This window comes from Pleurodeles waltl, chromosome 4_1, assembly GCF_031143425.1.
Source record: "Pleurodeles waltl isolate 20211129_DDA chromosome 4_1, aPleWal1.hap1.20221129, whole genome shotgun sequence".
Taxonomy (NCBI): Eukaryota; Metazoa; Chordata; class Amphibia; order Caudata; family Salamandridae; genus Pleurodeles; species Pleurodeles waltl.
Window position 1 is genome coordinate 1,007,138,373 of NC_090442.1, and position 25,952 is coordinate 1,007,164,324.

At 41.0% G+C, this 25,952-nt stretch overlaps 1 protein-coding gene across 2 annotated transcripts in view; it reads left to right on the forward strand.

The window, feature by feature from the left end:
- Positions 1 to 25,952, forward strand: part of ING3 (inhibitor of growth family member 3) — a 172,553-nt gene that overhangs the window by 79,785 nt on the left and 66,816 nt on the right. The window contains exons 6-7 of one of the 2 annotated variants that reach the window (XM_069229863.1): positions 3,180 to 3,251; positions 3,342 to 3,461. In XM_069229863.1, coding sequence (XP_069085964.1) covers positions 3,180 to 3,251; positions 3,342 to 3,461 — 192 coding nt within the window. Of the gene's footprint in view, positions 1 to 3,179; positions 3,252 to 3,335; positions 3,462 to 25,952 lie in introns of both variants that reach the window. The other variant, XM_069229862.1, reaches the window with a different exon arrangement.

Consider the following 25,952-nt stretch of genomic DNA (forward strand, 5'->3'; position numbering starts at 1 on the left):
ACACACTCACCTTTACAGCTAATTACACACCCACTTACTTCCCTTTTATAGCCACTCACACTCACCAGTTCATCCTCTCAACTCAGCCACTCACCCATACAAGCACTCACTCACACAATCACTTACATACCCATTCACACACCCATACAAGCACTCACACATCCCCTGCATTCACCCATACATCCATTAACACTTATTCTACATTACTGTCTTTCACACAGCAACTCATTTAACCAAACAGCCACTCAAACAGCCACACACTCACCCAGAGAGCTACTTACACAGGCAGTCATTCACTCATACAGGTATTTAGACAGCCACTTACCTATACAGTCACCCACACACCCACCCATACAGCCACTCACTCTCCCATACAGCCACTGACACTCCCACTAACTCACCAGTATAGTCAGTCACACAGCCACTGACCTTCTCACATACCTACTTATGCACCTGTGCAGGCACTCACACATGGATACAGTCACACAGCCACTCACATAGTTTGTTAGAAATAGTATTGCTAATTAGTAGTGCAGAAAGTATACTATTTTAACTCTTTATAGTACCTTGGTATATATGGCTAACATTTAAAAACTTTTAGAAAACCCTCACTGAATGATGTAATTAGTGATGTAATTTGAGATGTCATCAGTGATGTCACTGACCATGTCATGAGTATTGTAACGTGAGATCAAAAGCACATTGCAGTGGCGTAAGTTACTGTCAGCTGGGGTGGCTGTAACGGCTGAATTTCACTGGTTTTGTGTGTGTAAAGTGTGAGTTTAACTATAATGTCAATGTAACTAGGTAGTTATAGTTGGGACCTAGTTTCTGTAGAGAAAGCACTTCTTGTTTTGCTAATAACTTTGGCGCCATTTGATAAATCTTCATGGAATTTTCCAAGAAAATATGACTCCCACTTCAGCTGCTGTCTGGAAAATTTCGGGGTGATATGTTAAGTGGGGGCTGAGAAAATGGAGGGGTCTCAAAACTCATTTGCCCCCATTCATTTTTCCATAGGGGTTTGAACAGCGATAGCATTGACACTACTGGACAGAATTACACCAAATTTGGCAGAAAGGTAGCTCTTGGTCCAGAAAGCGACCGTTTTGTTCTCTGGTGTAAATCTGTTTGGTATTTTTTGAAAAATTAAGGAAAATCCAATTTCTATATATATAGGGACGCAAAAGATTTGCTACCCCTCCCGATCTCATGCTGAGATCTCATTGGCTGCCAACCCTTCAACAAGGAAGTGTTGACAGGCATGTTGAGGCTCTGCTTCAGCAGAGTCCCAGAAAAAAAGTAAAAAATAAATAAATAAATAAAATATATGAAAAGGGGCCACGGTAGAGTCACCCTTAGCGCTGGTGCTGGGGACCCAAAGGAGCCCTCCAGCCCAGGGGACAGCCACCTCACAAGGGCTTTAATCAAATTAAAAGCGGGGGCTTCCTAGCCCCCCCGCAACAAGGGGCCGCTCGGCCACGCAGCCCAAGGGACCACTACCTCCTCGGGACACACATCGATTTCATTGCAGGGTGGGGCACACAGCTGACATTTGCTTTGACAGTTCCCGCCAAGCAAAAGCAACCAAAGGCCGCTTTCTACAAGAGACCACTATCGAACAGCTCTCCATTGCAGAAAGTGGAGTTTTCATCTGTTTCCCCTGCAAATATGCGTGCAGGGAAGACGGATGAAAACATTGCTTCCACATGCAGGGAGCTGCTACTTAAAGCTGCCTGCAGTGCCGGATATATATATATATATATATATATATATATATATATATATATATATATATATATATATATATATCTCAATCTCACCCCCCGCCAAAACCCTTCTTGGGATGGAAGAGAGAGAGACAGGTAGTCATTGCAGCTGTCGCTCCATGCAGTGACTACAGTAAGGATGTCACCTGTGTCATAATGGTTGAGTTCACAGATCCTCACACTGAAAGTTGAGGGTTCTTGTCAAGGTGTGTCTGTGGTCATTTGCCTACTTAATTTCTTTTAAACTTTAAACGTTTAAGGTTCAGACTGAATGCTGATCTCACTCTTTTTAATTGATAAATACATTTTTCTTGTCAATTTTTCCAGAAATATCTCATTCTAAGTATATAATCCATCAAAGCCTAAATAACTTTCTCTCTCTCTCTCTCAATTTCTTTTTTCAATCTTTCACCCACTCACACACCCAAAGGTTACAGGGACGTTGTAGTTCGGCTCCCATTTTAATGTACCATACCTTAGAAATTCACCTGTTTTAGTTAGTTAACTCATGCATTAAGGTGACTATAACCCTTGCCATGCACTGCTAATGACCCAACATATTACAACACTCATGGCAACAACATTGATAATGTAACTGTAACATTTGCAGTAAAATTATTGATCAGATAACTGTGCATGGCGGGGCTGCGAGTTATAATTACTTGAAAGAGCTCTTCTGAATTTCTATAGTTTTAATGAGTAAATTCAGAACCTAACTATAACGTCCCTATAACCGTTGTTTTTTTCAGTGAATTTCCAAGGTTTTAAAAAAAAAAAAATCCTAACTATAACGTCCATGTAACCTTCATTTTTTTTCTTCACTTAACATATATATATATATATATATATATATATATATATATATATATATATATATATATATATATATAAATATAAATCTTAGGCAATGATATTTAATATGCAGCAGACTGGTTAAATTTTTCAACCTCTCATTAAAAGAGCTAGAAATGTGGAGGGACTGCACCATGCTCAAGATTGTGCAGTTATCTAAATGCGCTTAAATATGAATTCAGTAGTCCTTGAGACCCACCAGGGGCATTCTCCTTCATCGCTTGCTGAACTTTAAAAACCCCAACTCTGAATGATCATTTTAAGATATCTATGTTTTAAATTGTATGATTACTTTGTGAAGTACTCATATTTTGACTACAAGATCAATAAGAACATTTTGTTCCTAAATTGTGGTAGTTTTAATCAATCAACAATGAAACTAAATATATATATATGAATATCCGTGTGTGTGTGTTTTTTCTTTTTTTTTTTTTGTGCTTCAGAAATTTTCAACCTGGAAATGTTTGCTTCCCTTTTTAGTCAAATGTACAGTGCTGATCAAATGGTAATTTTTTCGTTATCACTTATGTCTAAGCTATTTCTTTTTTAAATTTGCAGGGTCTCTTGAGATGGATACCCCTTCAGAGCCGGTGAACAATCACCACGCACATACCCACACTCCAGTAGATAGTAGGTATTCATGACTTGCACCTTTTGTGTAGTGTGCCAAGTGAGTTGAATAAAAATAATAATGAAAAATGCTTCATATTGCATGTACAGAAAGGAAGCATAATCCAGTTTCTCACCAAGCTGTCACCGACCACGTTCCTGAAAAAAAGTTTAAGTCTGAAGCTCTCTTATCTACTCTAACTTCAGATGCCTCCAAAGAAAACATTCCAGGTAATTGTAATAATATAACTAACTGTGATGCTTTTGGTACATTTATTTATGCATGTATTAGAATTTCTAGCTGTGAGGCAACAGAGCACTGTACATAACCTGAGGGTTAAGGAGATGATTTACGAGATTGTGGACATCAAATGGGGATTATACATCTTTGTATACACTTTAGGCACATTAAGATTTAGTGATGTGTCCAAAATCTGTTGATGAGTCTTGCACCAAGGCGGGTATTTTAATCTGGGTCTCATGATTGCATGATATGTGTAGTTTATACTTATTTAGCCATTCCCTCTTTATCCATAAGTATGCGATATGTTACTCATCAGAATGGACATAGAACATTTTGGTGCAGTATAGAGCTGTTTCTGTAAAGTAAAAAAAAAAAAGTTTAGACACTGCTGGTCCTACCAGTCCACTACCTTTCTCTCTGCTGAGAGGCAGGTAAATATTTTGGCAAAACACTAATTTTTCTGTGTTGTCGTTTTTTTTCCTTTTCCTTTTTCTTTCTTGGTTCTGTCATGGATGAATTCCTTTTTGTTGTGACTTTTTGGCCTCATAGTAAAATGTGTCCTTTGACAGCTTAAGTTAAGATTCTTTCAGTTATTCCTGTTGTGCCTTTTTTGAGTGCTGCCTTGGCATGGATCTGAGCTGTTTTTCTCAAGTTAACCTGACAGCCTTTCACTCACCTTGACACATCCTAATGTCAACTGCATCTCAAAATGTAACCTAAAGGATGCATCATGAGCACATGCATTGAAAAGGGGACAGATTCTGAGGAAGATTATGAGGATGGCTAACCATTAGTTGAGGCTTTTGTGTCTTCATGAGTGAAACCACTGTCTTTAGTAGTAAACGACCCAAATCATCTTGGTAAAGAAGGTACTTCTGGGTCCTACTGTTTTCCTCTGTAACAATTAAAAATCTTTCACACTTTTACTGGAAGTCCTGATTAATGTGGCAAAGGAGATTTTACAAATGTCCCACTCTGCTGAGATCGTCATCAATTCTGGACAGGTCTTGCAGTGCCTGGGCCTTTTTGTATCATTTTAGTTTCACCCTCTGTTTTGTTATCTTGACAGCTGTGAGCATTGCCAAATGTCTGTTGTGAATAGTCTCTGTCATCCTTCCTACTCTATCTAGACAAGAAGTCTAGAGGGAAAAGGTGTTATCCCTCCCTTTCTTGTTAGACAAATGCAGGTATCATCATTGCAGGATATGTAGAAAAGTCCTTGCAGTATGTGGCTGGTCTGGTAGCTTTTCTACTTACTTTTCACAATGGATTCAAGAACTAGCATGCTCCCACTAGGAATGCAACATTTCTCTGCTCATCATTTGATTCTCAACTTGCACAAGTGCTACATAAACACTCCAGGTGACTCAGCAGAACTGTAATCCTACTCATGGTGTAGTAGTGACACATGAGACACGGGGAAAGTGACATGCAACACATCAAACTTCTCTCTGTCTTCCTCCAGGCAAATGGAGATACCATCTTGGCATAATTAACCATATAGAAAATGTTGCAAGTTATGGCAGGCTATTTTTAAATTTGCATACAGTATTTAAACAAAGATTTTGACAGCTTCAGATTATACAAAGTATGTACATTTTTTCAGTGTGCTGTCTCTGTTTACAGAACATTTTATTCAAGTCATTCAGTTTAACATTTGACCAGGCGAGACAGGAACAAAAATGTATGTTGATGGCATGCGTGTTGTAGATACACATGCTCTGCATGTCTCCTGCCATCTCGTGTTGGCTTTGGAGTGTTACATGTTGTTTGTCGTCGAAGAAGCATTTCTGAGTCACAGGATCGAATGATGACGACTCCTCAGTGATGCTGTGCATGGCCATCAAGTCCTTTGTTAGATTGTTTTCTCTTCGCTGTCGGGTTCGGACATGTATTTGTTCGCTCTATTTTTGACGTGCTCCGTTCCGAAACTTTCCTTCAGTCTATCTTATATTTGACGGTATTGTTCTTTTGATCGCAAGTTTCCATCTTCTGTGTTAGTGATTTCCATTTTGTTGGGCGCAGCTGGGACTGTGTGCCCTTTGAGGTGGGCCACGCCTGGTTTCAGGCCTTCCTCGATGCAGCACCAAAGAGAATATTGATCTGATGGAATGAACACTGTTTCGTTTCTGCCCTCTGTGCCACTCCAAATTCCCCCACACTGATCATCATCGGGTCTTTCTGCCGATCACCAGGAGGCTACCATCGACGCTTGCAGGTCCTTCAGATCCAAGAAGAACCTTCGAGATGGAAGAGCACAAAGGCTGGAGATGCAACACAAATTTCCAGGAGACTCCCCCCTATATCTTTGGGGAAGAACATGCACAGGAGGAGGCCTTCTCCATTCAGGACTCAGACTCTGACATTCAATCAGACATTGAGAGTCAAGACATCAAACCAGCACAGCCCATTACAGAGGTCACTGGACCGTCACTGCCACCAGACCATGGTCCGTATTGGAAATCCACTTTGGCTGCCCCACTCCCCTGGCTCAGCACCGAAAGTAGCCAAGACTGTAACCCCGTCTTCGGCATCGACCTCTTCCACCTCAGTCCGAACATCTTCCACCAAGCACATCAGCTCCGAGCCAACCTGATGCAGCTTCGGCACCAAAAAAGGTTCACTGACTGAACCAGTCAGTACCGAAAACACAGGACACCACTTCTTCGGAGCATCTGGACACCAGCCTTACTCCGCCCTCTTGCACTCCTCGTTCGCCTACCCCTCCTACTGCAGGAGGTCTCACCCCTCCAGGTTCGCCATTATTTGTAAGGGGAGAGCTAGGTAGTACATTTCCAGACCCAGACCCATGGAATACATACAACCCTGATCCCATGATCAGTTCTGATCCGGACTTGTATCCTGCACAACCATCCCCTCCCAGAAGACACTTCCATTTACAACAGCTCATAGCAAGGGCAGCTGCCTTTAATAATGTTGAACTGCACAAAGACCCAACAGAACTGGCTTTCCTATTTGACACTTTGACCACTACCCGTAAAGTTATTCAGTTGCTTCCAATGCTCCTGGGCATGATTCATCATGCAGATATCATCTTTAAAGAGCCAGTCCGCTCTAGGATTATAACTCCTGGGTGGACAAAAGTATAAGCCTGCTCCTTCAGACCCACTATATATCAGAAATCTGGTCCCACCAGATTCAATGGTGGCTACCACTGTGAGGAAGCCTGCTAACAGCCAGGCAATAGGGGACTCTCCTCCATCGGAGAAGGAGAGTAAATGGCTTGATGCTTTAGGCCAAAGTTGCTGCACAAGAAGCAAACCATTAGCGAATTTCCAATTTGCGGGCTATCAAGGTACGACCAGGCTCACTGGGAGGAGATGGAGGAGCTCCTCCAATATCTTCCAAATGAGCACCGTAAATGTGCTCAACAGATTGTCTCCAAAGGGCAGACGATCTTGAATAATTCAATACGCTGTGCATTAGATGCTGCAGACACAGCTGCACAGGGTGTAAACACTGGCATACTCCTATGGAGACATGCTTGGCTTAGATGTTCTGGCTTCAAGCCTGAAGTGCAACAAGCGGTGCTCAACATGCCCTTTGACAAGAAGCAGTTTTTTGGCCCTCAAGTTGACTCCACACTTGAGAAGCTTAAAAAAGGCATAGACACCACGAAGGCCATGGACGCTCAGCAGTGTTGGGCACATAGAGACAGTTTTCGTCGCCCCCACATTTAGAGGTGGGTATAAAGCAAGAACCGTCTACCTCCCAACCAAGGCAACTCTCCACCTCTTACTCTAGAGGTTTTTTTCAGAGGTTCATACAAGGGCAATAATAACGGAGGTGGAGGCAAGAGCACCACCACCCATGCCTTGGCCTCATTAGCTAAACACGGACTACATACATCACCTCATACCCCAGACAACACCGTTAGGGGGATGACTTCAGGATTACTACACACAATGGACAAACATAACATCGGACCTATGGGTCCTCTCCATTATCCAACATGGTTATTGTCTGGGACTCACTTCCACAACTCAAAACATTCCCACTTGCTCCCACAGGTTATCTCCCGAACATCTAACCCTTATAAAGGCATAAGTACAATCCCTGCTCCTCAAAAGTGCTATAGAGCTTGTCACATTGCAACACCAGGGAACAGAAATATACTTCCTATACTTCCTCATCCCCAAAAAGGACAGAACGGTCAGACCTATTCTGGATCTCAGACCCTTAAACCATTACATTCTCTCAGAATACTTTTGCATGGTGACTCTTCAAGATGTTATTCCACTCCTTCAACAGGGTAATTTCATGACAGCCCTAGACTTGAAGAATGCCTACATCCACATACTCATCCACCCTGCACACCGGAAATACCTAAGGTTTGTGGTGGCAGGAAAACATTATCAGTTCAAAGTCCTGCCTTTTGGAGTCACAACTGCTCCCAGAGTATTTACAAAGTGCCTAGCCGTAGTCATGAAACATCTCGGAAGGCAAAAGATTAATGTGTTTCCTTACTTAGACCAGTGGCTCATAAAAGCCAGCACCCTACAGTAGTGTCAATCCTACACTCAAACCACAGTATACCTACTTCACAAGTTAGGGTTCACAATCACCTTTCTCAAATCCCACCTACAACCTCTTCAGATTAAACCAACCTAGGAGCCATTCTCAATGCACAGTTGGGGTTAGCATATCCCAACCTATCATGCATTTACAATTCCAGCTAATGCTTCCCCAGTTTCAGGAAAAACACACCTACACAATCAAGACTGTCATGCGTCTCTTAGGAATGACTGCATCCGTTCCTCACACCAGACTCCACATGCGTCTCCTACAGCAGTGTCTGTCTCGTCAGTGGTCTGTCACAGTGTCACCTTCAGTATCTAATGTTGATAGACCGCCATACTCGCCGCGCTCTGCAATGGTGGAATACCACCAACTTACTGAAAGGGAGGCATTTTCTCGACCCTTTGCTACAGCTCAATCTGGCCACGGACGCATCCCTGACAAGTTGACGTGTGCATCTTCAGGATCTCACAGTGCAGGGCCTCTGGATTTTAGTCCCCAAACCATGCACATCAATTATCTGGAGCTTCAGGTAGTATTCTAGCCCTGAAAGCTTTCCTTCCTCACCTGTCACACAAAGTTGTATTAGTTTGGACGGACAACATGACAGCTATGCATTATCTACAAGAACAGTAGTGCGACACGGTCATCCCAGTTGTCACAACTCGCTCAGACAATATGGAAAATGGAAATGGGCTCTTCACCATTTTGCATTTTTTGCCACTGCAGAAAATGCAAAATGCATAAGGTTCGCATCCAGGTACCCACACCCTCTTTCCAAGGTCAATGCTCCATGGATGAACTGGTCAGGAATATTAGCTTACGCTTTTCCACCTCTCCCTCTCATTCCATTCCTGGTTCGGAAGATGAGACAAACGTTCCACACCATGATCCTTGTAGCTCCGACCTGGGCACAACAACCATGGTTCACTACACTTCTGGACCTCTTGCTGCTTCCCCTCACGGGAAGCTCCCCAACAAGCTGGATCTTCTTACACAGGATCAGACATCCAGAACCCAAGTCACTCAAGTCCAGAAGTGTAGTTCCAATTAACTTATATTTGTACATATATATAAATAAATACAATTGCATGGACATCTTTCTGTATACTTTCTCTATACTCTCTCTCACCCACCTGTGGGAAAACAGTCTAACAGAGGACTCAATGCCCATGTGCAGTATCACCGAGAAGGAGTCACTCGATCCTGTGACTATGAAATGCTTCTTAAAAAAAACTTGTAACACTCTGAACCCAACACTAGATGGAAGGAGATATGCAGAGCATGTAAATATAAAGCACTAAATGCTGTGAACAGATGTTTTTGGTGTAAGTAACATATTCCTTATCGTAAGATTATATTTTTATTTGGCACTCTGATATCGGCTGTAATAACCTTTTAGTAGTATCCACATAGACGAGTCATCTTCACACTGTGGGGGACCCTATTGCTTTTTTTTAATTGAGTAACTGAGTGATATCCTGAGGCCATAAGGTTGAGGCAAGAAGGAAGACTGAAGCACTCTATCACAAAATTTGTTTTTGAAGGAAGTCTTTTTTTGAAAGCATGTTTTATCATAGGGTCATCAAAGAACACCAACAGGATATTGATATAAGCATTGGCAGTGCCAGTGTAGGGATATTCATCCTATTCGTGTCACAGTAGAACCTTTTCGTCTTGTATTTCTCAAATAGTTCACAATGCTAACCATCTTTTTAGTGTGTTTAACAATCTAAAACCTGAATCTCAGGAGTGAGTCTGAGGCAGAGCATGGCTGAGTCTGGAGGTTGAGGGTTGTGGTGTAGAAGTGAGCAAAAATAACACTCAAAAGCAATGTCCTTTTTTTAAGTATTTCACTACACGCTTAGCTAAATACTAACAAATATGATAAATTACAAATATTTACGAGATGTTTGGTGGAATTACAAATTGAGGCCTTTCCTTTAGGGGCTGTGCAGACTATACTATCAATGAAACACGCCTGTTGCCTTTAACACGACCATAAAATGACCATGGATTCTCTGCCCATAGAGACTCATCAAACAATTTGAGAAAACCTAAGGCATGCATTGACTTGAACATTAATTCTCTTCTGGGTTCACCAAGTAGTTGCTGTGGCCGGATCTAAATATGGATATAAGTATATACCCCCTTCATATTGCTTTTGTCAGAAAGTTGAAAATGTGAAACCCACTCCTCTTGTATTTAAATCCTTCAGAATGTAAATTCTCTTCCTTTGATGTTTGTCGCTGAGTTCACATTGTAAAACCCCTTGCTATTGTGTATAGAGTTGACAACTAACACCCGTTGATAACGTATTAGAGAGTTCACTATGTAAAGCCCTTGTCTGACTGAGCAGGATAGCAGGGACGTCACTGTTCAGACTGCTGAGCAGCCAAGCCAAGCCTTAAAATGAATAGTATTTATGTAAAAAAACAAACTGGGTTGGTTGTCAGTGGTATAATCAAAACCCTTGCCTCCTATGGTAAGCTGTGGGAATCCAAGTTAGAAAATACACAGGTTTTAGAACAGTGTAATAAGAATCCACCCATAAAGGACTGTTGGCTTGTGACCTTAAACAACTCTGGCCTACCATATTGAGAATACCTATGTTATACAAGCCTTCTCTTTCAGAATAGCACACAACCTCTTCCCATTCAAATTCAGAAGGGAGAAAAATCAACATGAGGACTGAGTTGGAGCCCCTCTATCAGTAGTACTTCTGAAATCACTTTTTATGTTGTTCACATAATGTTTGGCAACAGCCTTGCTGTCCTGCCAGGCCTAACAACCAGCAATGAACCTACACAGGCATATTAGAACACTTGAGCCTTTTCCCAGTCAAAAGGTCCGTCAACTAGCTTACTTAAGTCATTCACTATGTAAAATGAGATGCTCACTGCCTTTGTCACCACATGTAATGATCGGTAAAGCAGGCCTGTTGGCTTTAACTGTCATTTCTGCCTGTTAAGACCCCATTTGACATGAACATTAGCTCTTCCTCTGGAGACACCAAGCAGTTAAATTATACCAAGGTCCTTCCTACAGTGTTTGACCTGGGATCTGTATTGGAAAATACTTGCCTACAGTCCTTAAAACAGTATAATAACGATCAAGCCAGAAAGGCCTTTTCGATTTAAAATATGGGTGGTTACACGTTAAATAATTCTGTCTTACTACCTTTGTCATAATAAACACATCAGGCCTACAGCATCTAACAAACAGTTAAGCAATGAGCCAGTCCGATCCGCATATATGAACATGGGCTTATTCCCACAGCCAGCTCAGACTACCCTATATTGAGCATACTTTGTGCAATAGATACTCTTTTTAATCAGAGCCGCTCAGCATCTACCCTAATAAAATATAGGTGGGAGTAAGATCAACGTGTGGGCATAGCTAAAGCCCCTCCTTCAGTAGTGAGCTAAAGCCCCTCCTTCAGTAGTGAGCTAAAGCCCCTCCTTCAGTAGTGAGCTAAAGTCCCTCCTTCAGTAGTGAGCTAAAGCCCCTCCTTCAGTAGTGAGCTAAAGCCCCTCCTTCAGTAGTGAGCTAAAGCCCCTCCTTCAGTAGTGAGCTAAAGCCCCTCCTTCAGTAGTGAGCTAAAGCCCCTCCTTCAGTAGTGAGCTAAAGCCCCTCCTTCAGTAGTGAGCTAAAGCCCCTCCTTCAGTAGTGAGCTAAAGCCCCTCCTTCAGTAGTGAGCTAAAGTCCCTCCTTCAGTAGTGAGCTAAAGCCCCTCCTTCAGTAGTGAGCTAAAGCCCCTCCTTCAGTAGTGAGCTAAAGCCCCTCCTTCAGTAGTGCTTCTTAAAGGTCTTTTTCAGTTGAGCACTTCAAGTATAGCGACAGCTGCACTGTCAAATGAGACATCGGAACAACAAATTAAACCTGCGTGTAAAGTGAGATATCTGCATGACACGTTGTATAAGCAAACAAAATAATTCTGAAACTTGAGCAGTGAAAGCACTGCACGCGCCAGAATATTGATGTAATCAAAAGACCTCTGTGATCCGACACCTGTGATAATATCAGTGTGGAGGACAGCATGTATGACTAAGCAAGAAGTAAATTGGACTCGAACACCAGTAGTAATCTTCTCCATATGTAAAATATCCCACATTTCAGTCTACCATCGGCGAGGACATGCCTGGGGATTGCTTTTACAAGCCAGAGTTTTGCAGCCAAGAAGCAGTGTGTTATCAAACTGTCAATTGATGAATGAAAGGCATATGAATTTGAAGCATTTGGTACTTCCATCAAAGAAATAAGTTTGCTCTAGGCGGTTGTAATGACTTGATATCTTTAATTAAGAATGTATTTTCTTTCCAAACGATTTGGGCTTTCCCAAATATTTACCTGATGGAGAGCATGTCTCCTTTAGCATCACACCACTAGTAGTCATGCTAAATAGTGTGAAGCTCTGATGTGTCATGTAGGTTATATTAATGTGCTCATATGCATTTGCTTTGTTGTGTAGCAGGGTTGAATCTTACTATTTCTAGAGTATTACCCTCAGGAAGACCGTATTCAATGTATTTATTATCAGTGGAGTACCTGGCTGTACAACATCTTATGTCTTAGTCATTGGACAGCTTTTAAAAATGTCATGCTTTAAAATTTTGTGGCTATGGCAGAATATTCAAAAGAACGTAGGTACAGTGTTGTAATGAGGACGTTTGGGTTCTGCGTGGGTGAATCTTCATTGAAAGTCATAACTGTTGAATAATTCCAGCCTTGGAAAATCATAACAAAGTTACTAGACCTGCAGATCTAGTATCTTGAATAATCTACTCGACCTAATTGTAATGTACTTGACCAATAAACAGGTTTACAGTTGTGTGATCCTAGACAAATATTTGATTTTATGGAGTGTCCTTTTTCTTCATTGTCAAATATGAGAGCACCTTCAAATTTGTGAGGTTAGCATTTCTGCTGGACAAAAAACGTTTAAAAAAATAATAATTATTTGATAAACTAAAAGTTTGGTTTATGTATAATAAGAACCACTCACACATACTGGGGACAGGACCCCTCATGTGCTTCTTAGTTCACTAATGGCATTGTCATCGGGTGAGGCAGGAATATTTCTCCGTTCATGGTTAAAAAATGACTTTTTTAAATAAATATAATACTAAAGAATGATGTAGTAGGGCACTATCATTTACAGACATCACAATTTCCAATTGAAATGGCCACACACTTTCCAGCTAACATGCAGTTTTATTGATAAAACTATATAGCATATAAACAATGTTTGGAAATTGGGTTTGAGCAAAAGTATTTATCATCTGCACACTACCAATTAAAGTGTCTGATTTGTTACCATCATATAAAATATATTTTTTCACTAAACAGAATTACACAAATGTGCCTTGTAAACTACAGAAATATATTTTGAAATGTTTGTACAGTTCATTTGTAAGCTATTTCAGTGTTGCCCCAGAGAAAAAGAAGCTGGCAGCTTTACAGTCTTTCATTTAGCATGCATTGCATAGCACGATTGTCACACAGTTTACTTTACAAAAGCCTCTAACTTCACAGTGAGAGGAAGAAAAGTAAATCTAGGAAGACAAACTGATTTTTAACCTGTCAATGTCACAAGATAAAAAACAGATTTAAAGGCATCTTTATTGCTTATTCGCTTTGTGAGTGTACAAAACACCTTTATGGTGCCCTGAGGAAATCTGACTCGCCGTAGTGAGTGGGCAAGTAGATTGTTCGAGGTCTGCTGCTGTTTTGGCGCAAATTATGTAGAAAGATGGTTTATGATGCCGTGTAGTGTCTCGATGTCGATACTTGTATCAGCGGCAGAGAATCCATTGACATTGAGGTTGAAGGCAAAGGACCGTAGGAGTGCTATGGCTTATGTCTGTGGATTGATTTAAGCATTGATGGTGACAAAGGCGGTGGGAATTATAGTGCCTCTGTGTTTCTCCCATTCTAGATATTTTCACCGTGAGTCTATCCCTTCAGACGTTCTTTGGAGCTAAGGGCTTAGACTCCCTCTCTTGAGACCCTTTTTGTTTTCTTTCTTCCTGGCTTTCATGTCTTCAAGCTTACCCTTTAGTCTGATTCCCTTATGATCTTTCAGTTTCCCTCATGATCTTTCAGTCTCCCTTTTGAACATCTTCGCACAAAATCCACTTTCAGTAGTGAAAGGTGAATGCAGAAGGCAGACCTAATGGGGATCTGAAGCTGCTTTTTTCCTACTAGACGAAGGGCACTTCACAAGAAGCCAAGACATTGTAACTGGAAGCAGGAACATTTTGAAAAAAGCTTATGAATACTCATCGGGGAGGACACATCTTGTATGAAGTTGAACTATCCGAAGTTCTGACTGGAAAAAACTGCTAATTGTGTGAAAAAAGCCTAACAAAAAACACCCAAAGAGTGTTAATAGCTCCCACTAGCACAACAAGAAAAAGATCTGGTTACGAGAGGCAACTTGTCAGTAAATTGCATTCTGGCTTCTTAAGGGCACAGGCGAACTCTCTTTGCACCATACTAACGTAGAGCCTATCAAATCGGATTGTGTCATGCACATAAACATCACTCGAAATGTGTGAATCTGGATGCGAATAAGTGGCACGAGGCACTGTTGTATAGGGGCTGCCCTCCATCAACAGTCCTCTGCAATCCTCATGGCCACCTCTAAGCTCACAGCATCTTTTGTTTTCTGTTGCCACGATTCCCACCTGGACAAGCAGGTACCGTTTCAAAAATGCCATCTTATTGCAGTTCTAAACAGTGCGTTGCCTGAATGTGCCTTATTCAAACAGGGCTATTTCCAAAGGGATCTTAAGTGGATTTAGTGGGTCTCCTTGCATCCACAGCACATTAAAGCACTGAAATGAACACGTAATCACAACTGCTGCGCGCCACCGTTCTAAAATCATGCGGTCTTTTACAACGATTCTAGTTAGTTTAATAATTGTATTTCATTGGTGGAGATGTGGCGTTATGGCCAAGGTGCCACCATGGTGCTGGGGAACCAGGTTCAAGTCTCGGCGTCAGCTCAACATCCTGTGATACTGGACAAATCACTTCATATCATAATGACTTAATGACAGTACTTTTGGGTCGTGTTTGCTCTATTCAAAACTGCACCAAAAAATATATTTTGTTGTGATGTAGAAACCCTGCTGATGAAACCGTGAACAGCCATAAACTTACTGTAATGGCCACTCTCAGAGCCTACCTGTGGTAAGCAGAAAGAGAAAAAGCCACCAAAGAGCAGTTTCACACAGCCAATTGTAGCACGTTTTTATTAAAAGCCGTGAAAAGCCAGAGCTGTTAAAAAAAATAATTAAAGAAAATAAGTACTCTGGACGTCCACCATTAATATTTGTTATGGTGTTAACATTTATTAGTGAGCCTGGTTCGATTTTTCTCCCCACTCCACACCGAGCTCGCTGGTATTTAATCTGTTTGCCATTAGCTCACTCCCTTCTCTATGAGCACAGCCACGGAAAGCCCTGGCCCAGCACCAACCCACCTACTCGTAAATGGACACTCGACCTCTGGCAGATACACAGCTAAATAGCGGCCTATAATTCAATACATGATGACTCGAATGGTGCTGCTATTTAATCCATCAAGCAATAAATATAATCTGAAGCTAATAAAAGCTTTTATTTTTCAAATTTCATGTATGTGTGTGTGTGAGAAGCCTGAGCATTCAGTGAATACCATAATTCATAGCCAGGCCTGTCTTAGACATCATATTGACTTTTTGTTTGTTTGTTTTAAGGTCTCGTCTGAGATATACTATACAGTGACAGGGCCATACCATACCACACAATGCCGTCTAAACTGTACAATACAAAGACAGGCCATACCGTACAATACAAAGTATACTATACAGTGACAGGGCCATACCATACTTATCTCTACAATGACAGATCATACCATACTATACAGTGTTGGGCTATGCTATACCATCAAACTCTACAATGACAGGCCATAACATACAAAGACAGACCATACTATACTATACTATACTATACTATACTATACTATACTACAGTAGAACATACTATACGGTACAGACCATACTATACTAAACTCTACAATGACAGACCATACTATACAATGACAGGCCATACCACATCATACTATACCATACCATACTATACTGTGACCGGTCCTACCATTCCATACTATACAATGACAAGCCATAACATACAAAGACAGACCATACTATACTATACTACAGTAGAACATACTATACTATGCTGTACAGACCATACTATACTAAACTCTACAATAACAGACCATACTATACAATGACAGGCCATACCACATCATACTATACCATACTATACTAATACAGTGACCGGTCATACCATTCCATACTATACTATGACGAGCCATACCATACTAAACTCTACAATAGCAGGCCATACCATACAATACCATACAATGACGGGTAATATCATGCCATACTATACAGTGAGGCCATACCATACCATATAATGACAGCCCATACCTTGCAATACCATGCCATGCCATACCATACTATACTACAATGGGCCATATTATATTATACTATAGAATCACAGACCATACCATGCTAAACTATTCAAAGACATACCATACCGTACTAAACTCTACAGTGGCATACCATCCCATACTATAATATACGACAGGCCATACTATACAATGACCGGCCATATCGTACCATACTAAACTACAATGATAGGCAATACCATACCATATCATAACATACTTTATCATACTATACAATGGCGGACCTGACCATACCATATTATACTATACAATGGCAGGCCATACCATTCTGTAAAAAAACAGCCATAACATGCCATATAAAGACAGACCATACCATACTGTGATAGGCCATATCATAACATACTATATAATGACAGGCCATAACATACCGTAATAATCTCTGAAATGACAGGCCATACCATACCATACTATACAATGACAGCCTATACTATACAATGAAAGGCCATACCCCACCACACTGTACTATACAGTGGGAGGCCATACCATAGCAAAAGACGGGCCACTTCCTACTATACAATGACAGGCCATTCCATATCATACCATACTATAGAATGACACACGATACCATGCTAAACTATATGATGACAGGCCACACCAAACAACACTATGGAATAGCAAACCATTGCGTATCAAACCACAGTTCACCATTAAAAACAAAACATTGACAAAGCCAATAAATCCCGTATAGACAAGTCCTATTGGCTTTACCAATGCTTCTTTTCTCAGGAGAGGACTGTAAATTTGTGAAAAACGTTAAGAACTTTTAAGAAGATTTTTTTTTTTTAAATATTGCACATGGTGCCCAGTTCTTGTAAATACGGTCCCCTTTTAAAAACTGATCGATCATATGTTTTGCCCCATGTTTTTTTTTCCAGACTGACTGATTCAATCTCAATTTGATTAAAGTTTGCCTGTTCTGTAAACTATGCAAAGCGTTCCAAATGCTAGTGGTCCTAGGAAGCATCTGCAGATCCAAATCAGTTTATTGCACAAAATGAGGGTACACACCAGGTGTGAAGAAGAGGTAATCCCTTTGTTGTTGCCATTGGTCAGACCACTGCAGCAAGCACTATTCTAGTTTAGTTTGTCATATAGTCTCAACACATTGAATGCTCCATATTTCACTCAGAAAGCCCAATGGGGAAAGAAAGTGACAGAGACGATTGAACAGTCTGAGAACAGTACAACCAATGTGAATACCCAAAGATTAGTTCCATTCAAATGTAAGTGTTTCCATGGTCCTAATCGACCAGTCTTCTAGACCAAGAATACGTGAGGAGGGGAAATACCCCTTTCTACCTCATTGTTGTCTCCTGTTTAGCTGTTAGCAACATGTTGGAAATTGTCATCTATTTTTTATTTGGCAGCCCCTTCTTTATGTATGATGTCCACTGATTCTCTGGTATGAAAAAACCTACCACGCCTGTTATGACTCAGAATCTCATTACAGTATATGTATGGTACAGGACAAATGTTGACATTTCACACTCTCTCCAAACGCTGCTTGTCTGCTTTCGGGAACATTTTGTTCTGCTTATTTGGGGTTCTGTGCCAGTTAAACATTATTTTGTAATTTGTTTCTCTGATTCACTGCAAACCATTTTAGTACGACTACCCAGAGCATTGCCATGGATCTAGTGTCTCTTCTTTGCCTAACCCCTCTTTGTATTGTTTACACATAGGTCCACTGTATATGGGGATGCATGCAAGCTAGTACTGTATACATGTTGGGTATCAGGTCTCTTGCTGACTCTTGTAGTGAATAGTTTCTCATAGACGGTCGTGTCCTGCTGTCTGCTATCATTAAGGTGGGTGATGTGCCCCAATGTTTTAATTTGTACGTAGTGAAGTATTTAAGGTTCTGTAACAATGAAGGAATCGCCGTAGGTTATGAAAATAGGTTTAATTGAGAACCACCAACCGGGGCAGGCAGCTTGGTCCAAAGGCTCACATCAACTGCCAAGAACTCCCAACACCAGAATTCCAAATACATGCCTAAGGAACTGTAAGGTTGACAAGGTTCCCTATGACATGCTGAACATTCTGACAGCCTATTTACAATGCTAACATACTACAAGGTAGAACATAACAGGTTCTTTCAATGAGAAGCCCTGAAGTAATTTTGTTGTTGGAAGCGGAGAAAGAAGCAGCAATCAAAGCTTCTTAAGCAGAAATTAATTCCTTTATTAGAGGCATGACCTGATGACCGCTGAAAATGCCTGCCCCTCACTTCTCCCTCACTCTTCCGTTCCATTTGTCGCAGCATAGCATTCTGCGGATGACCAGGCAGTTATTCAGACCAATCACCACACATCTCTCCATTTCACATAATTTTACAACAATACATTGAACAGAAGATAAAGAACTAATAAGAAATGCAAGAATTAATTGTCATGCATATGAAAACTACAACTTTACAACTATGATAACCTAAATCTAAAAAAAAAAAAAAAAGGTAAGCATTTAAGAAATAACAGATAGCACACATATGGAAACTGCTGGACTTGAAAACACACAGTATTCTGCTGATGACAAGGCGAGGTTCCACAAAGGGTTATTCAGACCATCTACAACACACCCTCTTTGCATTCTTAGACCTTTTGTATTTGCCCTGTTGGATAAAGTCTGTTTCCCTTCACTTTTTGAATCCTTCACCAGCTGTGACTGGCTTAAAATCCAACCTGTTGTGTAGAGATGTGAATGGTAGTGGGAAGATAGGGATTCCTAGATAGTGTGATAATTCATCGCCAGTGCTGAATTTGAGCAGATGGTTGCAAGTAGGGCCCACTGACACCTATTATTGGGGGCCAGCACTTGTTTTTCCTCACCAGACTTTCATCCAGATTAAGAGAGAAAAACACAAAAAGAGAAAAAGGAGGAGTAAGACAACAATGGAAAGACCGTGACAAGGGGAGAAAGCAGGGATGAAAAAGGCCTGAAAGAATGAGACAAAAGTGAAGGGAATGTCTGGTGGTGGATAAAATAGGCATGAGGTGGAATCAAAACTCTGTAGCTTTAGTATTTAGTACTGCGGCACTCTAATAGTGTTAAATGTGGGCTTCTGAACAAACCTTTGGGCCCCAGCACTTATTCTTTTACAAACTATGCACTGTTCATCCCACGCCTTCAGCAGTGGTTGTGCTATCACAAATGTGACGGGCACTGTCGTTTTGTGTTTTTTAGGTAGCCACAACAAATTGTTGAGGGAATGACCCACTAAAGCCATTGTTTTTGACATTCCTGCAGAGACCAAACAATTGATCTATACCTGGACTACTTTATAGTGAGCTTTGAAGTTGGAACGTCCACATTTTCAAAAAGAATTCCAAACGTATTTAGAAAATTGAAAAATGTATAGTAGTCTTGGCAGTATATTCATTTTGAATACTGTTATTCTAGATAACAATGAACTAAACAGCGGGTGCCACCTATTAAAGTCCCTGCTAGTCGCAGCAAGTAGTGGACCTTAAAGAGACCATGTATTGTTCTAGTTTCATGGATGCTCATGTAATTTGTCTTTTTGGCCCAGTGAAAGGGGCAGATAGCCCCTCCTACCTGTCATAAGCATTCTGTTGGAAACCTAATTGTAACTTTTCTAATTTATGAAGATTCACCCTGAAAAACATTTATATTTCTTAATGATATCTAGTACTGCTGCTGTCAACGAACCCTGGTTACCCTATGTTAGTAAAATGTTATCTGTGAATGTGGGTTTAATGTTTTGTGTCTGAGCCCCCTTGCTTTGTAATCCTATTGAATTTGAAAGATGTTCTTTTTGTCACCATTTATTATTGGTTTAGTGACTAGACTATTCTTTAGGAGGGAGCAGTAAAAGCGCCATACATGTTTTCTTACGGGGACGGATACTATGTCCCTCTTTGGCTCCACTGGTGTGCTTTCTAAAATGCCCAATTTTAAGCCTGAAAAGCATGCTGGTTGTTGTGGCACCTATCTATAGTTATTCCCTTTTGAATTTCTGCTCATAGGATTTGGTTTACATTGTGCGACAGCATCACATTTCCCACTGATGTAGTGGGCTGTTACAAATGACTCGGTAAAAGACTGTATACTCTGTTTATAAATCTCTGCTCAGAATAAGGTAGTAATTTTAAAACCTTCGCCGTCACGTTTTTCCAGCTCTTTAGGGAGAGACCCAGACAGAACTTTGAATAGAACATCCAGCACCCTCAGGAAAGCTCTTCATGAAGGTTATAGTCAGTGATGGTGATTGTGACAAGAAGGGTGATTGCACAGATAGTTCAGCTCATAAGTCGTATGGTGACCTAGAAAATCCCCCTACTGCCTAGGATGAAGCATGGAACACATGTCCATCTGGGTGAGACCAGTTTCTAGGGATTCTCTACCAGCTAGCTTTGCTCAATTCCATAATCTGATACAAAGATAATCCTATAAATGTATTGAGCCCAGCTCTTCAAATGAAAAACCATGCCTTTTTATTTTGAAGAAAACAGAGGCATCAATTCTATCCTCGTTTCAGATCACCCATTGGAGGGTGGCTTATCACAAATTAAGAACTTCAGATTAAGTTCTCTGAAGATTGAAGAAAAACAGATAACGCTGCAGGTATTTGTTCCGCATGCCATTTAAATTGAGTATAAATGTATTAATTTTAGTGTTAGACCACCAATGGTCCTTCCTGTCTATGCACTTCTCCTTCGAACTAAGAGAGGCACAAGTACGACTGTGGGCAAGTTGGTTAGAATATTTCTCATCAGCTTGGTTGAGATAACGAACGCCTCATTTTTGTTAACAATACGTCAGGCAGTTGTGGCTTCAGATCTCCTCTTTCATTGACCTGCCAAAGGAGGGCTGAAAACAGGAAAAATCTATGTTGAAGGAGGAGGAATTAATGTCGTCCGTGCTGATTTCACTCAGTCGTGGTTTCAACTACAGCTAATTTGAGGCGACAGGACGGGGCGTCATTGATGGCTACAGATCACCGCTTTAAACTGGAGGTCCAAACCACAGTTATAGACATGACTTTGAGAGCAATGATATATTCAGAAAGCAAGTTAAGGACACCCTATAATCTAGTGTCACCATTGGCTTCTGAAGTGATGGAGTTTCTACATTTGCAGCATTCACAAGCATACTTGTATGTACGGAGGGAAGTGAGAAGCTGTGGTGTTTATGACAACGTTTTTCGGCAACATTGCAAAATGAAATACTTCTTGGCATTCCTATTTCATACATCAGAGCATCGTGTGACTGGAGGTACTTGGTGAGAATGAAGAGGGATGTACCGACAAGAATTCTACACCTGTTAATCACAATTTAAATAGATCTACTTAAAGCATGGGTCTCCAATTTAGTTTGAATGTTTGGTCATTATCTGTTGCGGATATACTTATATTCAGTGAAAAAAATAAAGGTTAAAATAACATTACAGTTATGTTACAATTTCATACATAATGTAATTTCTAAAAGCCAACTAAACACTGAAATTTGCTTATCATTCACTGAGGTAACTATAACTTGCGCCTTTCCATGCACTGCATATGACTTTGCATATTACATCCCTCTTGACCTGTTAAATGACTTAATGGCCTTAGCAATTACATCATTAATGACATTATCCAAGTGATTGCTCCTCAGATTACTGGCAGACTATTTAAGGGCCCACAAACATGCAGGATAGATTGATAATGTGTGCATGTATGAAATAGAAATAGTGTAGTACTGGAGGCAAGTCTGATGCACTGTGGTAAAAGTTATATGCTGCACTATGTGAGTAATAGTAATGTTTGAATTAGAAACTACTTCATTTACACAATTTAGAGACTGAGAGCAACTAGTGAGAGTTGCAAACGTATGTTACAAATGGGTTGAGGTTAAATCAATCCTTTTGCCAAAGAATAAGAGAAACTAAAGCTTGTCCTGACACTACATTATTCACATATGGATTTCTGTGCATATACTGATGTTAGAGTTATCATGAAGTACTATAGACAATTTCAATATGCATCAGAGATCTGTTTACAAAAAGTTAAGGGAAAATTGACACATTATACAAACTACTCAAGTCGCACTATGTTGTACATCCTCGTGCTCAACTCAGGACTAGGTGAAAGGTATTTTTACAAACTACAGTGTGTTCGTAGGGCATGGTTGAGCATGCTTTATTTTTGGCTAAAGGCATCACAAACAGGTTTGCAAAATAACAATGTACTGAGATGCGGCCCCAACAACCAGTGGCAGAGATTAAGTCATTCCTTCCACCATTTTTTGTATACTTCAGCGTGATAGTCAAAGTGCGTCCTGTGCACACTGTGCTACTTGAACCAAGCTATACCTTGCTGATGAACCCTACTAATAGCAAAACAGGTCATGGGTTGCTTGTGTTCCAGTTCAGGGAAGGGCTTGGCCTGGAAGTTTGGGCTAGACTGTTTCCTCAGAGTTGTTTACTAACTACCACAACTTGCTGTCCATGTTGTGGCCAACAAATCAGGACCTACTAGTCCCCTTTAAAGTGGCCAAGCAAAGCGTATGTGGACACTAACTGCCAGATATACTTAACTTATTAACTCCTTCATGTTCAACCCAAACCCCTATTTCAACATACATTTCTCAATTAGCTGAAAGGATTTACACCAAATAATGAGAAATATGCTTTTTGAGTAAAGTTCTAACTTTCTGGCAGATTTAGTGTAATTCTGTTCAGTCATTTTTCCATCATTGTTGCCAGAACTTCCTATGGGAATTATCCTATAACATCAGTGTTTTGGGACCCCCACTTTTATTTTTTGGACCCCACTGTTCTGGAAGGAACTGAGATGGATGAACCAAATTTGGCAGGAAGGTAGCTCTTGGTTCAGAAATAGTGCTTTTTGTTGCTTGGTGTAAATATGTTCAGTAGTTTTTGAAATATTAATGGAAATCCAAATTTGTATCTTGAGGTGCAAAGGTTTTGCAAATACTCTAGGGCTCATGCAGAGATTTGATTGGTTGCCAACACTCCAACCAGGAAGTGTTTGCAGCCATTTTGAGACTTGGCTTCAGGGGCAGGCTATGTTTACTTCATCCAGGGGTACCCCTGGGGCTCACCAAGGCTTAAATAAATATATATATTTTAAAATCATGGTGACATTTGCAGTGGATTTAGCAATTTTGCTGTGATTTAAAAAAAAAAAAAAAAAAAAAAAAAAAAAATCAAACGCAGTCTCCTAAATGCTGTCTGCCGGTGGGCCAGGTCCCAGGGGCATTTTGGGCTTAAAAGGAGGAGAGTGCACAGAGCCCACCTCTTAGGGCTTTCAGAAGCCCCGGGTACCACCACCTTCCCGGGGCTATACATATTCAGTATGGGTGGGGGAGGGGGACGCGCGCCGCACACCCTGGGGCCCACCACCGCCTTTGGGGTAGCTCTTAATAGAATTCAGATGGCATGCACCCAACCCAGGTACCACCACCTCCCCTGGGCAAGAAAGCATAAACATAATAGGGGGGTCTGCTACCTCCCTAGGCCTACTATATCCAATGGCGAGGGCAATGGGAGCAGACTCCCTGCCATGGGGACCACCACGTTCCCAGGGCAAAATTGAAAACATGGAGAGGGGCCCTCTTGAAGCCATACATGGCCCAGGGGGCCGCCACCCTCCAGGGCCGCCTCCTGCTATCTCCTGAGGTGCCCATCCTCGGGAGGTAGCTGTTTGCTTTTGCTTGCCGCCAACCAAAAGCAAACATAACTCAGCTTACAACAAGCGGGAACTGTCAAACATCGCAGATCTCGTCATGCACTGCTAATTACCCCAGCTATTACAGCACTCATGACAACTTTTATAACATCATTAACAATATCAATTAAATATCAGAGTCAAATTATTGAGGAAAAAACTGTGCATGGTGGGCGTGGGAGTTATAGTAACTTGAAATAACTAACTAGAACTGCTGAATTTCTATGGTTTTGTGCGAGTATAACTATGTCCCTATAACCTTTGTTTTTTTCAGTGAAAAAAATATATGTAATTACCAAGTGGTAGTCTACCCCGCCATACAGTGCCAATTACCTTATATATTATATCACTCATGACATGTTCTATGTCATCATTGATGACATCACTGCAACATCTGAAATGACATCATTGATGACAACACTGTGCATGGTTGGGGTGCAATTAACTGTTACTTAAGGGCATTACTTGTAGTTACCTGAGATAACTAGAACTGGCGAATTTCAGTGGTCTTGTTTGCTGAATACTGTTTTAACTGACACTTTCACCTACATATAGTGTCCCTTTCAACCTTTTGTTATTTCAGTGATTTAAAAAAAAAAATTAAAGTTAGTTATAATTAACTCCTAACTTTAATTGTTGTTAAATATATATATATATATATATATATATATATATATACACACATATACATACACAAAAAAAAGTTGGAAAATAGAATTTAAAAAAAAAACATAGAAATTCACCTAAAAACCCAAAGGTTACAGGAACTGTTAAAAATGGGGTCACTAGTTGGCAGTGGTTTGCACCCAGTCCTGGTAGGGACTCTCACTCTAGTCAGGGTAGGGGAGTCGCACCCAAGATAATCCCTGCTCACCTCCTCTGTAGCTTGGCTCAAGCAGTCAGGATTATCTCAGAGACAATGTGTAAAGTTTTGTACACACAGTAACAGTGAAAACACTGCAAATGGACTCCACACCAGTTTAGAAAAATAGCCATTATTTATCTGAATAAAACAAGACCAAAAACGACAAAAAATCCAACGTTCACAAGTAAAGATATGAATTCTCAAAGATTAAATCTTAGTAAAGTACTTAGAAACACAATAAATCCAACTGGGGCTATCACTGCATCTTGACAGAGTGATTCCCAACAGTCTGATGTCACTTGTGAGGATGTGCTGGCCAGTCACGGAGCTGCACGGATCTTAGAGACAGTACCTTGGAAAACAATGAGGAAACAAAGTTGCTGCATAGTCAAGGAGGTGAGGCGTCGCTGGTGCAGCGTCTGTTCCTTATTGCGAACGGGGAGATGAAGCTTCATTTCCTTACAGCCAAGTCAGTGGAGGTGATGCAGTATTGGTTCCTTACGACTGTAGTGGAGGTGCAGCAGCGTCGGTGGTGAGGTGTTGGTTCCTTACGACCCGGCAGGCTCGATGAATCCAGCAGGTCAAGATGCGAGGCGTCGACTTTGGTATCTCACAATTACACTACGGGGCACAGATGTCTGTGACATGGCGTGCTGGACAAGTGCTGTGCCGGAACTTCAGAGGCTCTGCAGCAAGCCTGTGTAGTAGGTTGCGGTCGTTGCACTCAATGGGGATCATGACTCCGGTGCAGGCAGCGGCACTGGTTCCGAAGAGACTATGGAGTTGATGCACTATTTTCTTACTTGTTGCACAAGAACTCACTCCCAGGGGCCCACAAACTGGATTTGGCACTACTTGGC